Source organism: Oncorhynchus masou, chromosome 28 (assembly GCF_036934945.1).
Source record: "Oncorhynchus masou masou isolate Uvic2021 chromosome 28, UVic_Omas_1.1, whole genome shotgun sequence".
In the NCBI taxonomy this organism is placed as follows: domain Eukaryota; kingdom Metazoa; phylum Chordata; class Actinopteri; order Salmoniformes; family Salmonidae; genus Oncorhynchus; species Oncorhynchus masou.
In genome coordinates, this window is record NC_088239.1 from 53,198,134 (window position 1) to 53,215,211 (window position 17,078).

The window sequence follows — 17,078 nt, forward strand, 5'->3', positions numbered from 1 at the left end:
AAAAGTTGTGTGTGTAACAGTGGTGTAAAGTACTTAAGTAAAAATACTCTAAAGTACTAAAGTGTTTTGGTGTATCTGTACTTTACTTTTCTATTTCTATTTTTAACAACTTTTACTTCACTACATTCCTAAAGAAATTAATGTACTTTTTACTACATACATTTTTCCTGACACCCAAAAGTACTCTTTACATTTTGAATTCTTAGCAGGACAGGAAAATGGTACAATTTACACAGTTATCAAGAGAACATCCCTGGTCATCCCTACTGCATCTGATCTGGCGGACAAACTAAACACACATACTTTGTAAATTATGTTTGAGTGTTGGAGTATGCCCCTGGCTATCCGTAGATAAAATCAAATTAAAATAAATGGTGCCGTCTGGTTTGCTCAATATAAGGAATTTGAAATCATTATTTATTATTTTGAAACTTAATTATATTTTAGCAAATACATTTACTTTTGATACTTACGTATATTCAAAACCAAATACATTTAGACTTTTACTCAAGTAGTATTTTACTAGTTGACTTTATTTTCTATGAAGGTATCTTTACTTTTACTCAAGTATGACAATTTGGTACTTTTTCCACTATTTGTGTGTAAACTGTTGGGGTGCCCATGATGCTGGAGATCAGAGGTGTCCATTGAGAGAAAGGCAGGTTGAGGTTGCCAGGGTCAGAGTAGTGCAGAAGGTGTCGAATGCTGAGGCAGTGAAGAGAATAGAAGAGGAAAATGGGTCCAGGGTGAGGGATCCTAAGGGATCCTATACCTGTGAGTAGGCCAAGGCCTATAGTTATATGAATAACATGCTTCAGTAAGGTTGCTTATTTGGTGTTCATGGCCCTGGTTGTCGATTGTACCGCAGGAATGGAACGTAAATCACAGAGGATAGATGTTGTGGTGGCAGTTGCAGAGAAGTACTTGGGTGTCTTAGATTTTACTGCTGAAGAGTTACAGGATGTTTTGAACGATAGTGTTCCGTCCTCCCAGACTGCTGGCCTGGAGTAGGATCAGATAGGGCCAAAGTAGTGGAATAGTGGTGAGATTTTAATGTGTGCAGGGTTACTTGGTAGGGCAATGTTTTCATATTGTGTAATTAATTCGTACTACAGAATAGTAGGCTGATACACAGCCGATACAGTAGGTGGTAGCATGCAATAAAAAAAAAAAATTGCAGACCACAATAATACCAAAGAAGAAGTATATACCGGAAGTGGGGTTACAGCGAGAGGTGACCGTGTAGGGACATGCGCTTCTGCTCTGTTAAGCGTTGGCAGTTGAATGAATAGCTGAACTGGAGTCCCAATGAAGGTAAGAGGGAATATTATCGCACTGTGTGTACCTGAGGCACCTGTCTCGTTGCTGGCTCTCGTGTATACACTCGTTGTCGACAAGCCCCGTCTCAGAGAGGACAAAACGGAGCTCTACAAGGTCAGTAACGTTAGCTAGTAATTGTACAGGTTGGTACCTAGGCTAACTAGCACTAGCAACTGATAAGCGATATGGCTGTTGCGTTTAAAACAGATCATGTAAATAGCTACGTGGTAACAAGTTACAAGTCCAGCTCGCTAACTTGAATTCTAACGAAGCCAGTCTTAAAGTCTTAAGGAAAAGACACGTCAGATAATTTCACTTTTTGGCCCATGGTTTTGGATGCTATGGCACCTCCTGTGTACCAGTAGCTAGCGAACGTTAGCCAGTTTGCTGTTACATAGAGGTTGAATCTGTACATATATTGCAAGATTCTACACTATTTTTAAATCACGTTAGAAATGCTGCTATCATAGCAATTACCGTGATTATCAGTTGGCTATTGACATTTTTATGTCATGATCAAGATTTCAGCTACAACCAGCAAATTGTTTCTACACTCATGCATTTGGCCCATATACAGTCTATGATCTGTCCCTAGGATGAAGAGACTCCCCATCCTAGTTCTGCTCTTGTGGCTATGTGCCATGTTCTACATTGGCATCTTCCTGTTTGTGGGCGGCTTCCTGCTGGTGAGGCTGGAGGTCAACCGAACCAGCACCTGTGGGGATGTTTTGCTGCCAGGGGACCAGCAGGGGGACTTCTGCCAAGGACAGCCACGCTTCCGCAAGGCTGTGGTTCTCATCATAGACGCCCTGAAGATCGACTTTGCCCGCTTTGACCCCGCGAACAAAGAGCCCCGCCCTTTCGAGAACAAGCTGCCCGTGCTGGAGGAAGTGACCTCGTCAAAGCCCTCCCATGCCCGCCTGTTCCCATTCCGTGCCGACCCCCCCACCACCACTATGCAGAGGATCAAGGGCTTCACCACAGGCTCCCTGCCCACCTTCATTGATGTGGGCAATAACTTTGCCTCCAGCGCCATCCTGGAGGACAACCTAGTTCACCAGCTAGCAGAAGTGGGTGAGTGACAGTCTATAAAGTCTGGCTCAATTCGCCATCCTGTAAGTAAAACATTCAAGGTTATGCTCAGAAAGGCACAGATGGGACATGACAAAAATTTGAACTCAGCTTTGCCTGATTATTCCCTTTCTCCTTTCTATAGGCAAGAGAGTGGTATTCATGGGTGATGACACATGGGAAAGTCTCTTCCCAAAAAAGTTCCACCGTTCCCTGCCCTTCCCCTCTTTCAATGTCAAGGATCTGCACACAGTGGACAATGGAATTCTGCAGCACCTGTACAACATCAGTAAGCATTGGCAGACAGCCAGACACATTTGTATTTGTGGTGTACAGTATTTGCTTCTCCACATCTCCCTCTCTCTCTCCTCTCTTCCTCAGTGGTAAGTGATGACTGGGATGTGCTGGTAGCTCACTTCCTGGGGGTGGATCACTGTGGCCACAGGTTTGGTCCTGACCACCCGGCCATGGCTGACAAGCTCACCCAGATGGATGGGGTCATCAGGTCAGTGGGAATTGTAAGGTCTCCTGGCCACAGTAGCACTAGGCTATTTCATACTCTCTTAGATTCAGTAGTACAGAATGTAATATCAATGCCATTTTAAAGAACTATCTTTAGGATTGCATTTGTATAATGCTCTCTAAAATACTGTGTGTGATATGTCAGATGACATACCATGGCTCTACCAGTCTGACCATTGTTTTGTCCCCAAGATCTGTGCTTGATCGGCTGCAGAATGACACCCTGTTAGTGGTTATGGGAGATCACGGTATGACAGATACAGGTGACCACGGGGGGGAGAGCCAGAAGGAGACTGATGCTGCCATCTTCCTCTACAGCCCCTCTCCCCTCTTTCCAGCATCCCCTTCCAAGGTGAGTATAGCAGCTGCACATTCCCGCCATTCCTATAATATCCTCAACAATCATGATATGAATAGTGAGTGTTGCATTGATCATTCCACATTGAATGGCCCTTGTTTTGTTTCTGTCTCCCTGTAGAGTGATCCTGAGGTGGTGCCCCAGACAGACCTGGTGCCTACCCTGGCCCTGCTCCTGGGCATCCCCATCCCCTACAGCAGTGTGGGACAGGTCCTGCTGCCTCTGTTCCCTGCAGAAAGCCACACAGGGGGTGCACCAGCAGGTCTCAGCCAGGTAGAGGCACTGTGGATCAATGCCAAACAGGTAATCCCAAAGATCTGTTATCATATCAGATGCACACGTGATATATGTTGAACATTACAATTGACTGCACATTTCTGTGCATATTCTAACCATGAATACGAGCTTATATTAATTTGGATTATTAAGTGTTGTACGGTATACCGAAACTTCTGTATTTGTTTTGATACTATAACATGGAAAATGAGTCAGTACTAGAATTGTTGTTTCAGTACTTCTCTCACATCATCTACTAATTTGAGAGAGGATCAACTCTATCAGTGCATCTGATGTCCCCTTATAGCCTGAGCTCACTGTACCTGCTCCACTTATTTATTGCTAGCTTTAGCCTGTACTGAGGAACCGCTTCCATCACTGGGAGTCTGGGCTGCATGTTAGCTCCTCACTCATGCTACACTGAAGTTAACACACTTCAATAATATGGCATGTAGAAATGTTGCAACTGTTCAGAAAACAATTTCCATTACAGGCTAGAACACTTTACAATGCAAGAAGATACAGGTAGCTTCCAGCTTTGTAGGCAAACCTTCCTTGCTAGTTTACAGGTGAAGCTAACATCAATTCATGACCCTTGTACTTTGTTTGTGATAATATGCAAACCATAATGCAAAATATGTTGATTTTTAAAGCTCATTGTCACAGAAAACACAGTCATTGCCCAAAAATGTATTCATTCACTTTATCTCCCTCGCCTCAGCCACGACTCTCCTGTCTCTCTCACTTTGTGTGTGAATTAATGAATTAGTTCTTAGAGACATCTCGCACTTCTATTCAAATGTTGTTCATCAGTTAAATACAATAAGTCCCAAATGGAAAAGAAACGGATGGTTTTATGTCTATAGCCTTTAGAAATCCAGCTCAAGCTCAATAACTCAATGCATGCACACACTCCTATCGAATATGCATTCACTTGAAATGTGGATAGGCTACATATTGATTGACTCAATTTATTTTGGGGCGGCAGGGTAGCCTAGTGGTTAGAGTGTTGGACTAGTAACCTGAAGGTTTCAAGTTCAAACCCCCGAGCTGACAAGGTACAAATCTTTCGTTCTGCCCCTGAACAGGCAGTTAACCCACTGTTCCTAGGCCGTCATTGAAAATAAGAATTTGTTATTTGGCTAAATAAAGGATAAATAAATAAAATAAATATTTACCATTCAAATAAATGATTACCATTATGTAGTTATACTGAACAGAAATATAAACGCAACAATTTCAGTCAATTGAAATTTATTCATTAGGCCATGTGTGGGCCTAATGGGTAGCCAGGCGTAGCCAATCAGAAAGGAGAAATGCTCACTAACAAGGATGTAAACAAATTTGTGCACAACATTGGAGAGAAATAAGCAATTTGTGTGAATGGATCATTTCTGCAATCTTTTATTTCAGCTCATGAAACATGGAACCAACCCTTTACATGTTGCGTTTATATTTTTGTTAAGTATATATTGGTAAAAACAAAGTCAAATTGATTCATTAATGCATACATGGCTATCTCTGAAAAAAGTCTAATAATATTGAACTCAAGAGATCTTTCTGGATCAAGTCCCGTTCTGTGACTTTGGCTAATACGTCTTGTTTTGAGGTAGTATGGGGAATGGTAATGCTAAACCTAGTGTCGGTATCAAAGCCAAAATTCTGGTATCGTGACCACACAAATTATAAATTTGACCCTTTTTGTCTTTTTAAAGGTCAACCGTTTCCTAGAGACCTATTCCAGCATGGCCAAAGATATCCCTCCAGAGAGTCTGTCTCAGCTGCAGGCAGATTTCTCCCGCCTCTCCTCCAAGTACCTCAGCACCGTCAAAGAGGGCCGCTCTCCCACCCCAGAATTAGTGGCCTCCCTGCAGGGGTACCTGACCTCTGTCCGGGACACCTGCCGCGCCACCTGGGCCCACTTCAACCCAGCCAAGATGGCTGCCGGCATAGCTGTCCTGGCGTGTGCCTGTGTGCTGTGTTACGTCCTCTCTGAGATGTCCTCTGTGCTGGTGAGGGAGAGTGGTCTGCTGAGGGTCCCTCTGGTGGCAGCCACTGTGGTGGGGGTGTGTGTGGCTGCAAGTCAGCTGTTCACCCAGGGCTATGCTGAGGGGTCCTGGTGCCTGGCGGCTGCAGCCCTCTCCTCTGAGGTACTGGTCCTCTGGAGAGCCCAACAGGCCAGGAAGACCACAGCGGCTGAGGGTGGAGAGGTGGCCCCAAGACGTGGCTGGCTGACCCTGCCTCGCTTCTTATTAACCCCTCCCCTTCTGGTGCTCCTCTTGCGCTGTGCCTCCCTGCTCTCTGACAGCTATGTAATAGCAGAGGGCCGTGTGGTCACCTTTCTGCTTTTTTCCATGAGTCTCTATGTCCCCTTCCATCTCAACTGGGACGGCCTCCTGCTACCCCCTGTCCATGACCCCCTGAAACCCGCCGGGCTGCTGCCCTCCCCGGTTCTATCCCCCTTAGCCGTAAGGAGGGAGAGCAGCACCTTCCTGGCCTGCCTGGGGGTGTTAGTGGGCTCTCTCTACCTCTCCCTCTTCTTCCACGGCTGTCGTGAGGAGCAGGGCTCTTGCCAGCCCTCCCCGTTCCTCTCCCCCCTGTCACGGGTGCAGGACAGCCGTCTGAAGAACCTGCACTACATCCTGTCTCTGGCCTCTCTGGGCGCCTGGACCTACCTGCTGCGGCGCTGGCTGCGGCACTACGGCAACCTGAACAGCCCTGGTGGCACGGTGTTCACGGCCCGCTGGATCCTGCCTCTGCTGTCTGTCTGTTTGGGGCTCCACTGGGCTGTGGCTGCCACCCCAGAGGACAGCTTTCGGAACCTGGCTGAGCTGATCAGCCTGGGCCAGCGGGCCCTCCCTAGGGTTGCCTTCTCTCTGCTGGGCGTAGGGCTGGTGCTGCTATGGCTGGACCCGCTCACCGTATTCATCAAAAGCAGGGCTGCAACCCCTGTCCGAGGCCCTGTATCACTCCCCCCACCCCGCTACCGGGCCAGCACGGGCATCAGCACCCAGGCAGAGCTGCACCACCTTATCCCCCAGCTCTACCAGCGCATGCGCCGCTCCCTGGAGGATGGAGAACCAGCCAGGGTTCCTGAGGGGGGCGACCGGCCAGCTGTGGAGGCCTACGGGCTGGGTACGGTCTACTCGGCCCCCGTGGTCCTGCTGTGCGGCCTGCTAGGGCTGGGCCTGCTGCTGCTGCATCCAGAGGGCATGTCCCTGTCCTTCTTGCTGCTGCTCCTGGAGATGGGAGCCCTGCTGCAGATTCATGCCTCCTCCACTACCCTCAACGCCCTGCAGGGGTCGCACTCTGGTAAGCTGCTCACAGTGTGTGATCAATGGTCTGACTATTTGGTCCTCTTTTCATCTTCAATAACATGCCTGTAATTTTTACTTTTGCATATCTTGCATGTTTATATCGAACTAACTACTAGAGATACTAATGATTATGGATTTATCCTATTTGCCTCTGACTTATTTGTACCCTGCCCTGAACTTTAGTAACTGTCACTGGCCGGCTACCACCCGGTTACACTACCATGCACCTTAGAGGCTGCTGCCCTATGTACATAGTCATTGAACACGGGTTACTTTAATAATGTTTACGCACTGTTTTACCCACTTCATATGTATATACTGTATTGTAGTCAATGCCTATCCTATTTAACTATTGCTGTACATTATACTATTCTTCAGAATATACAGTGCCTTGCAAAAGTATTCACCCCCCTTGACATTTTTCCTATTTTGTTGCCTTACAACCTGGAATTAAACTAGATTTTTTTTGAAGGGTTTGTGTCATTTGATTTACACAACATCCCTACCACTTTGAAGATGCAAAATGTTTTTTATTGTGAGACAAACAAGAAATAAGACCAAATAAACTGAACTTGAGTGTGCATAACTATTCACCCCTCCAAAATCAATACTTTGTAGAGCCACCCTTCGCAGCAATTACTGGTATGGGCAAAACTGCTCCAGCTCCTTCAAGTTGGATGGGTTCCGCTGGTGTACAGCAATCCAGTCTTTAAGTCATACCACAGATTCTCAATTGGATTAAGGTCTGGGCTTTGACTAGGCCATTCCAAGACATTTAAATGTTTCAAACCACTCGAGTGTTGCTTTAGCAGTATGCTTTGGGTCATTGTCCTGCTGAAGGTGAACCTCTGTCCCAGTCTCAAATCTCTGGAAGACTGAAACAGGTTTCCCTCAAGAATTTCCCTGTATTTGCCGCAATCCATCATTCTTTCAATTCTGACCAATTTCAAAGTCCCTGTAGATGAAAAACATTCCCACAGCATGAGGCTGCCACCCCCATGCTTCACTGTGGGGATGGTTTTCTGGTGGTGATGAGAGGTGTTGGGTTTGCGCCAAACATAGCATTTTCCTTGATGGCCAAAAAGCTCAATTTTAGTCTCATCTGACCAGAGTACCTTCTTCCGTATGTTTGGGGAGTCTTCCCCCATGCCATTTGGCGAACACCAAACGTATTTGCTTATTTTTTTCTTTAAGCAATGGCTTTTGTCTGGCCAATCTTCCATAAAGCCCAGCTCTGTGGAGGGTAGGCTTAAAGTAGTCCAGTGGACAGATACTCCAATCTCCGCTGTGGAGCTTTGTAGCTCATTCAGGGTTATCTTTGGTCTCTTTTTTTTGCCTCTCTGATTAATGACCTCTTTGCCTGGCCTGTGAGTTTTGGTGGGTGGCCCTCTTGGCAGGTTTGTTGTGGTGCATAATCTTTAATTTAATGGTACTCCGTGGGTTGTTAAAAGTTTCAGATATTTTTTTTTATAACCCAAACCTGATCTGTACTTCTCCGACTTTGTACCTGACCTGTTTGGCGAGCTCCTTGGTCTTCGTGGTGCTGCTTAGTGGTGTTGCAGACTCTGCGGCCTTTCAGAGCAGGTGTGTATATGTGTATATATACTGAGATCATGTGACCGATCATGTGACACTTAGATTGCACACAGGTGATCTTTATTTAACTAATTATGTAACTTCTCAAGGTAATTGGTTGCACCAGGTCTTATTTAGGGTAGCAAAGGGGGTGAATACATGTGCACGCACCAATTCCCCCCCCCCCCCCATTTCACTTCACCAATTTGGACTATTTTGTGTATGTCCATTACATGAAATCCAAATAAAAATCCATTTAAATTACAGGTTGTAATGCAACAAAATAGGAAAAACCCCAAGGGGGTTGAATAAATTTGCACGGCACCTTATATATATATATATTAGACCCAAACACAGTACCAATCAAACGTTTGGACACACTTACTCATTCCAGGGCTTTTCTTTATGTTTGCAATTTTCTACATTGTACAATAATAGTGAAGACAAACTATGAAATATCACATGGAATTTATCTATTTTAGATTCTTCAAAGTGTCCACCCTTTGCCTTAATGACAGCTTTGCACACTCTTGTCATTAATTCAGCCAGCTTCGTGAGGTAGTCACCTGGAATGCATTTCAATTAGCAAGTGTGACTTGTTAAAAGTTAATTTGTGGAATTTCTCTCCACCTTAATGCATTTGACCCAATCAGTTGTGTTGTAACAAGGTAGGGGTGGTATACAGAAGGTAGCCATATTTTGTAAACTACCAAGTCTATATTATGGCAAGAACAGCTCAAATAAGCAAAGAGAAACAGTCAAGCTCAGTCAATCCAGAAAGTTTCTTCAAGTGCAGTCATAAAAACCATCAAGCACAGTGATGAAACTGGGGCTCATGATGACTGCCACAGGAAAGGAAGAGCCAGAGTTACCTCCGCTGCTGAGGATACTTTCATTAGAGTTATAGCAGCCCAAATAAATGCTTCACAGAGTGTCTTTGTGAGACGCAGAGTAGGTGAACGGATGATCTCACCATGTGTGGTTCCCACCGTGAAGTATGGAGGAGGAGTTGTGGGGGTGCTTTGCTGATGACACGGTCAGTGATTCATTTAGAATTCAAGGCACACTTAACCAGCATGGCTACCACAGCATTCTGCAGCGATATGCCAGTCCCACTAAGCGCAAACCAGATGGGATATCATTTGTTTTTCAACATGAAAATGACCCCAAACACACCTCCAGGCTGTGTAAGGGCTATTTGACCAAAAAGGAGAGTGATGGAGTGCTAGCTACATCAGATGACCTGGCCTCCACAATCACATGACCTCAACCCAGTTGAGATGGTTTGGGATAAGTTGGGCTGCAGAGAGAAGGAAAAGCAGCCAACAAGTGCTCAGCATACGTGGGAACTTCTTCAAAACTGTTTGAAAAGCATTCCAGGTGAAGCTGATTGTCAGAATGCCTTGACAGCTTTGCACACTCTTGGCAAAGGGTGGCTACTTTGAAGAAATCTCAAATATATTTTTCTCAACACATTGTTTTGGTTACTACATGATTCCATATGTGTTATTTAATAGTTTTGATGTCTTCACTATTATTCTACAATGTAGAATGTAGTAAAAATAAGAAAACCCTTGAATGAGTAGGCATGTCCAAACTTTTGATTGGTACTGTGTGTGTGTGTGTGTGTGTGTGTGTGTGTGTGTCTCTCTCACAGAGAAAAAAAAACTATTTAATCAAATGTTAGAATAATGCTGTAATGTAACAACGTGGAAAAAGTCAAGGGGGCTAAATACTTTCCGGATGCACTGTACATACACAACCGTTCAAAGGTTTGGGGTCACTTAGAAATGTCCTTGTTTTCCATGAAAACATACATGAAATGAGTTGCAAAATGAATAGGAAATATAGTCAAGACGTTGACAAGTTTATAAATAAGGATTTTTAATTGAAATAATTGTCCTTCAAACTTTGCTTTCATCAAAGAATACTCCATTTGCAGCAATTACAGCCTTGCAGACCTTGCAGACCTTGCAGACCTAGTTGTCAATTTGTTGTGTGAATCTCTAGAGATTTCACCCCATACTTCCTGAAGCACCTCCCACAAGTTGGATTGGCTTGATGAGCACTTCTTACGTACCATACGGTAAAGCTGCTCCCACAACAGCTGAATAGGGTTGAGATCCAGTGACTGTGCTGGCCACTCCATTATAGACAGAATACCAGCTGACTGCTTCTCCCCTAAATAGTTATTGCATAGTTTGGAGCTGTGCTTTAGGTCATTGTCCTGTTGTAGGAGGAAATTGGCTCCAATGAAGCGTCTTCCACAGTGTATGGCGTTGCAGAATGGAGTGATAGCCTTCCTTCCTTCAAGATCCCTTTTACCCTGTACAAATCTCCCACTTTACTGCCACCAAAGCACCCGAGACCATCACATTGCCTCCACCATGCTTGACAGATGGCGTCAAGCACTCCTCCAGCATCTTCTCATTTTTCTGCGTCTCACGACTGTTCTTCTTTGTGATCCAAACACCTCAAACTTAGATTCGTCTGTCCATAACCCTTTTTTCCAATCTTCCTCTGTCCAGTGTCTGTGTTGTTTTTCCCATTTTAATCTTTTATTTTTATTGGCCAGTCTGAGAGATGGCTTTTTCTTTGGAACTCTGCCTAGAAGGCCAGCATCCCGGAGTCGTCTCTTCACTGTTGACATTGAGACTGGTGTTTTACTGGTACTATTTAATGAAGCTGCCAGTTGAGGACTTGTGAGGCGTCTGTTTCTTAAACTAGACACTCTAATGTACTTGTCCTCTTGCTTAGTTGTGCACCGAGTCCCCCCCCCCCACTCCTCTTTCTATTCTGGTTAGAGACAGTTTGCGCTGTTCTGTGTAGTACACAGCGTTGCACGAGATTCAGTTTCTTGGCGATTTCTCATATGGAATAGCCTTCATTTCTCAGAATAAGAATAACAAGTTTCAGAAGAAAATTCTTTATTTCTGGCCATTTTGAGCCTCTAATCAAACCCACAAATGCTGATGCTCCAGATACTCAACTGGTGTAAAGAAAGTCTGTTTTTATTGCTTCTTTAATCAGGACAACAGCTTTCAGCTGTGCTAACATAATTGCAAAAGGGTTTTCTAATGATCAATTACCCTTTTTAAAATGATCAACTTGGATTACCTAACACAACATGCCAATGGAACACAGGAGTGATGGTTGCTGATAATGGGCCTCTGTACGCCTATGTAGATATTCCATATAAAATCTTCCGTTTCCAGCTACAATAGTCATTTACAACATTAACAATGTCTACACTGTATTTCTGATCAAGTTGATGTTATTTTAATGGACAATAATGTGCTTTTCTTTCAAAAACAAGGACATTTCTAAGTGGCCCCTAACCTTTGAACGGTAGTGTGCATACCTAGATACATAAATGCATACAGACACAGACTCCGACATTGCTCGTCCTAATATTTCTTAATTCCATTCTTTTACTTTTTCGATTTGTGTGTATTGTTAGATATTACTGCACTGTTAGAGCTAGGAACACTAGCATTTCGCTACACCTGCAATAACATTTGCTAAATATGTGTGTGCGACCAATAAGGTTTTACTTTGATTTGACTTGTCTCTCCCTCTGCCAGGTGGCTTTTCTGTGCCCTGGACCCCGGTAATGCTATGGTCCCTGGCTGCCACTCAGTTCTTCCATGCCACAGGCCATCTGCCTACGTTCCCATCCATCCAGTGGGCTGCTGCCTTTGTGGGCTTCCCTGGTGGGCACACGGGCACCATACTCCCCGCTTCACTGGTCACCCTCAACACCTTCTCCTCACACATCCTCTTTGCAGGTACTCACCCGTTTACTGTGTTGTACAGTAAGAATTCTAATGTATTTAGGTTGATTGACATCCTGGTTAATGTGGCTATAATCATATCCCTCCTGACATTATTTCAGTCTATGCGTAATACCGTACCACACTTCAATACTGACAACCTCTTAAGTTAATTGATGGCTACACAGTGTACCTGAATATTGATCATGAATATGATGCTCAGTTTATGCTGATGTCTGTATGTTTGTGAATACAGTGGCTTGTCCGCTGCTTCTCTTCTGGCCGCTGGTGTGTGAGGTGCGAGGGGGACGAGGAGGAAGAGGGGGAGGTGGGGAGGAAGGACAGGACAATGCTATCATGGAGATGAGACTAAGGGAGAGTCCCCAGCAGTTCAGCTCTGCCCTTCTACAGCTCGCAACACGCTACCTCTTCATTAACGGGGCACAGGTAAGCACTATTAGAATAATACCATGCATATTTTAATTTAATTTAAATAACCAAAATATTGTTCTTGACTAATCAGAATGATGCAAAATGTCACAAACACAGTTGTTTTCTGGGTGCTATTCTCCGGTAGTTTCTGGCTAACAGAAGCCTAGGCTAACAGCAACAGTGAAAGAGAAGTCTGACGTTTGCCATTGTAGAACTGATTATGTTCTGGTGAGAGTTTTGCATTGATCTGTGTCAGGTCTCTGTTGGTGCGTGCCTGTAGGCTAATTGTTGTTTGAAGTGGGGAAAATAGGATATCGTTGTCAGGGCTGACCGGAGGGATAAATGCTGTAATAGTATAAAATGCCTTTTCATGTAAAACATAACCCATAGTCCATGAGAGAGACACTGATATTAAAATAATCACTTTGTGTGTCCGCAGAAATGTAGGCTACATTTACAGCCGTAAACAGTGTACTGTCAGCCATGTGACGTCTGAAGCAGCAGTAGCTCAATGGACCGTACATAAACACTACATTTTTAAAGTTTTTATTCAATTAAGAATTTCATGAAAATATGCTTGTGTATAACAAAGTAACTTGGACCATTTCAGTTAGACAACGTTTTAAAATAGACCTACGTTTATCGAAATGAATACTCTCACAAGTGTTTGAATAATAACGTCCATTCGGATAGTAGAATTACCATGCCCATCCCTAACACACACGCTACTGCTCTGCCATTTGACTCAGGACCTCCTCTCCCCTCTTTCAGGTCTTTGCATCAGTCTGTGCTGCTGCTATCCTCAGGAGACATTTAATGGTGTGGAAGGTTTTTGCACCCAAGTAAGTATCTTTACCAACTCACAGTAACCACAGTATTGGCTTTGTGTCATTTCATGCTCTCAAAATGTGTCATCTGTCTTCTCTAGCATGCTATTAAGCATTATGTCTTCTCTAACATGTTTCCTATATATTTGCAGGTTGATGTTTGAGGCCTCAGGGTTCCTGGTGAGCAGTGTGTTTGTGCTGGTGGGGGTGACCCTGGTGATGAGGGTGGACGTGGCAGTGGGGCGCTGGTTTAAGAGACTCCTCCCTGACACGTCTGGGTAGAGCTGCTATTGCACTGTTGCAATTGACCAGGGCCCACTGTAAGGCACCCTACACTGTACATCCCTCTCTGGTTCTGGGGGGGTGCAAGGATGGACAGAGGGGGGGGGGGGTCCTGGGGTGACCCAGGGGAATTCGCCATAAGGGCAGCCGTAAGTATCTAGAGGGACTGAGGTGTTTGGGTGACTTGTCCTCTCAAACTCAACTTCAGTGTAGGCTGTATGATGTCAACAAAGGTGCTCTCTCCTCTTGCTCTGTCAATGCAGAAGGACCACAATGGAACTGAATGGTTGAACTTTTCACATCCATCCTCAAAACGACAAACTTTAAAACCATTGAAGAACATCTGTAATACTCTACTTTATTCTCCTTGGTCATGTATGGGACAGATCCAAGCCTTCACAGCATTACTCTCCATTGTATTGCCTATCGGGTGGCCAGTTAATGAGGCTGTTTACAGAGTGGATGGGAAAGGGGCCTATGGGGCCCACAATGCTCTCTGGCTCATGCTCAGTTATGTATGACAGGTCAACAGGAAATGGGTGGATAGTGTGCAAAAAGCAATGAAATTAATCCATCCCAGCAAAGTGCATTATGTCTGTCATCTCAAGTGTCTGCTGAAGGAAATGATCAATTCTTCTGTTTTTATCGTTTTTATATTTAAAACTGGTGGTTTCTTACTGCCAACACTGACGATTATATTACAATATTTTACAGCATCAGCAATAACTGTCTTAATTCATCTCGAATAACAGTATGATTTATAATAATGTTTTCTAATCCCAAATATACAGGTCAGTAGTCTTGTGAGCCAATAAAGCACCTTTTCCCTTGGACAGGATGGCTTTAATGAATGCCTTGTGTGATGTGACTTGTTGGATGAAAAAAAAAAAAAAGTAGAAATTGAGGACATAAGCATTGACTGTTTTTATTTATTTCTCTGTGGTAGGTACAGTGTTCTGTAGGTCACTGGACAAGGACATGTTACATTTCTAAGCTCTAGTCTACAATGCATGAAACTGAAGGGATGTAATTTGAGCTCAGGTTGAATTTGCCCCAATGCAATAGAGCTCCCTTGCTCAAGCTGTCTAAGTGAATGATTGATGTCTACTTCTCTTGGCGGAAGGTAGTGGGTACTATATTTATGCCAATCTGAGTCATGCCTTGTTATAAGTGTTGGTGAGTTGATAGGTTCAGTTGCCATAGATTTTTTTTTTCGTTACAAATACTTTTGTTTAATATAACCAATGAACTAAATTGATCTTATTGTGAAACTCAAATTAAATAGTTTGTACATTTATGAAAGTGTTTGTCCCGCTTTAAATTGTTTAGCTTATACTGTGTTCATAAATCCTTCAGAAGCACTATATGTGTTACAAAGCATCCATAACCGTATGTCATGCTTTATAAAGGGTTCACAAATGTGACATGTTTTGATGAAGGATGCATACACTCGAAAGTAAGGTCACATTACACCTAATCTCATTCCCAGACACTATCGGCCAAATGTGTGGAAGGTCTGGTGTACCAATGCATCACACTTGGCCTTCATTAGTTAGGTTTCAAATCAAATAAATAGTGGAAATGGCCAGGGTTTAGCCATAATTTTGACGACTTACTTTACTCTGTAAGGTCACTCCTGTAGAATTGTGTCTGGTCACTCCCACTAAGGCCAACTCTGAATGATTGATATCCCAGGCTTATACAGTGGGGCAAAACAGTATTTAGTCAGCCACCAATTGTGCAAGTTCTCCCACTTAAAATGATGACAGGCCTGTAATTTTCATCATAGGTACACTTCAACTATGACAGACAAAATGAGAAAAAAAAATCCAGAAGATCACATTGTAGGATTTTTAATGAATTTATTTGCATATGATGGTGGAAAATAAACTTTTGTTATTGACCAAATACTTATCTCAATACTTTGTTATATACCCTTTGTTGGTACTGACAGAGGTCAAAAGTTTTCTCTAAGTGTTCACAAGGTTTTCACACACTGTTGCTGGTATTTTGGCCCATTCCTCCATGCAGATCTCCTCTAGAGCAGTGATGTTTTGGGGCTGTTGCTGGGCAACACAGACTTTCAACTCCCTCCAAAGATTTTCTATGGGGTTGAGATCTGGAGACTGGATAGGCCACTCCAGGACCTTGAAATAGTTCTTACGATGCCACTCCTTCATTGCCCGGGCGGTGTGTTTGGGATCATTGTCATGCTGAAAGACCCAGCCACGTTTCATCTTCAATGCCCTTGCTGATGGTAGGCTTTGTTACTTTGGTCCCGTCCCAGCTCTCTGCAGGTCATTCACTAGGTCCCCCGTGTGGTTCTGGGATTTTTGCTCACCGTTCTTGTGATCATTTTGACCCCACGGGGTGAGATCTTGCGTGGAGCCCCAGATCAAGGGAGATTATCAGTGGGATTGTATGTCTTCCATTTCCTAATAATTGCTCCCACAGTTGATTTCTTCAAACCAAGCTGCTTACCTATTGCAGATTCAGTCTTCGCAGCCTGGTGCAGGTCTACAATTTTGTTTCTGGTGTCCTTTGACAGCTCTTTGGTCTTGGCCATAGTGGAGTTTGTAGTGTGACTGTTTGAGGTTGTGGACAGGTGTCTTTTATACTGATAACAAGTTCAAACTGGTGCCATTAATACAGGTAACGAGTGGAGGACAGATGAGCCTCTTAAAGAAGAAGTGACAGGTCTGTGAGAGCCAGAAATCTTGCTTGTTTGTAGGTGACCAAATACTTATTTTCCACCATAATTTGCAAATAAATTCATAAAAAATCCTACAATGTGATTTTCTGGATTTCTTTTCTCATTTTGTCTGTCATAGTTGAAGTGTACCTATGATGAAAATTACAGGCCTCTCTCATCTTTTTAAGTGGGAGAACTTGCACAATTGGTGGCTGACTAAATACCTTTTTGCCCCACTGTATTTCTTGTGCAATAACCTGAGGATGTCATTACACCAAGAAACACTTACCTTGATGAAAGCCCCCAACCTAAAGGAATAGAAAATGTCTTTCTTCTGGAACCAAGTTACATGTTCCACAACCCGCACACAAAAACTAGCCATATCGTGGGGTGCTGGGCCTAATCAGGTCTTTGACACATTCATCCACTTCCCCACTGAAAGATCACCTACAGAATGTTGTCACCATTGTAACAGGCTGTAATCAAGCCCTGGTCTCAAGCATGTGAACAGAAGAGGAATACCTGGTGCAGTCATCTCAGGATGGACACCAAGTCAAACGCATTTAAATACCTCTCACACCCTACAGTAACCTGTGGATCACGAGAGAACCTTCATAAATCAGCAGAACGTTA

The 17,078-nt window shown here is 43.8% G+C and overlaps 1 protein-coding gene across 3 annotated transcripts; it reads left to right on the forward strand.

Moving 5' to 3' along the window:
- The first annotated feature begins 1,222 nt into the window (after positions 1–1,222).
- pigo (phosphatidylinositol glycan anchor biosynthesis, class O) lies at positions 1,223–13,852 on the forward strand. 3 transcript variants are annotated; one of them, XM_064942602.1, is made up of 11 exons: positions 1,223–1,434; positions 1,916–2,394; positions 2,537–2,680; positions 2,773–2,896; positions 3,106–3,265; positions 3,392–3,574; positions 5,263–6,859; positions 12,024–12,227; positions 12,469–12,659; positions 13,416–13,486; positions 13,624–13,852. In XM_064942602.1, the coding sequence occupies exons 2-11, from the start codon at positions 1,917–1,919 to the stop codon at positions 13,751–13,753; spliced, it is 3,282 nt and encodes a 1,093-aa protein (XP_064798674.1). In that variant the 5' UTR covers positions 1,223–1,434; position 1,916; the 3' UTR covers positions 13,754–13,852. The 3 variants fall into 3 exon arrangements, with proteins under 3 accessions (XP_064798674.1, XP_064798676.1, XP_064798675.1); XM_064942604.1 differs by having other exon boundaries at positions 1,223–1,314; positions 1,898–2,394; XM_064942603.1 differs by having other exon boundaries at positions 1,223–1,314.
- The last annotated feature ends 3,226 nt before the right edge of the window (positions 13,853–17,078 follow it).

Bases quoted from the DNA above. Each gene is read 5' to 3' on its own strand.
- pigo (XM_064942602.1), top strand. From the start codon at position 1,917: ATGAAGAGACTCCCCATCCTAGTTCTGCTCTTGTGGCTATGTGCCATG. The intron at 2,681-2,772 runs GTAAGCATTGGC...TCTCTTCCTCAG, and splicing joins GCAGCACCTGTACAACATCA to TGGTAAGTGATGACTGGGAT. The intron at 3,266-3,391 runs GTGAGTATAGCA...GTCTCCCTGTAG, and splicing joins TTCCAGCATCCCCTTCCAAG to AGTGATCCTGAGGTGGTGCC.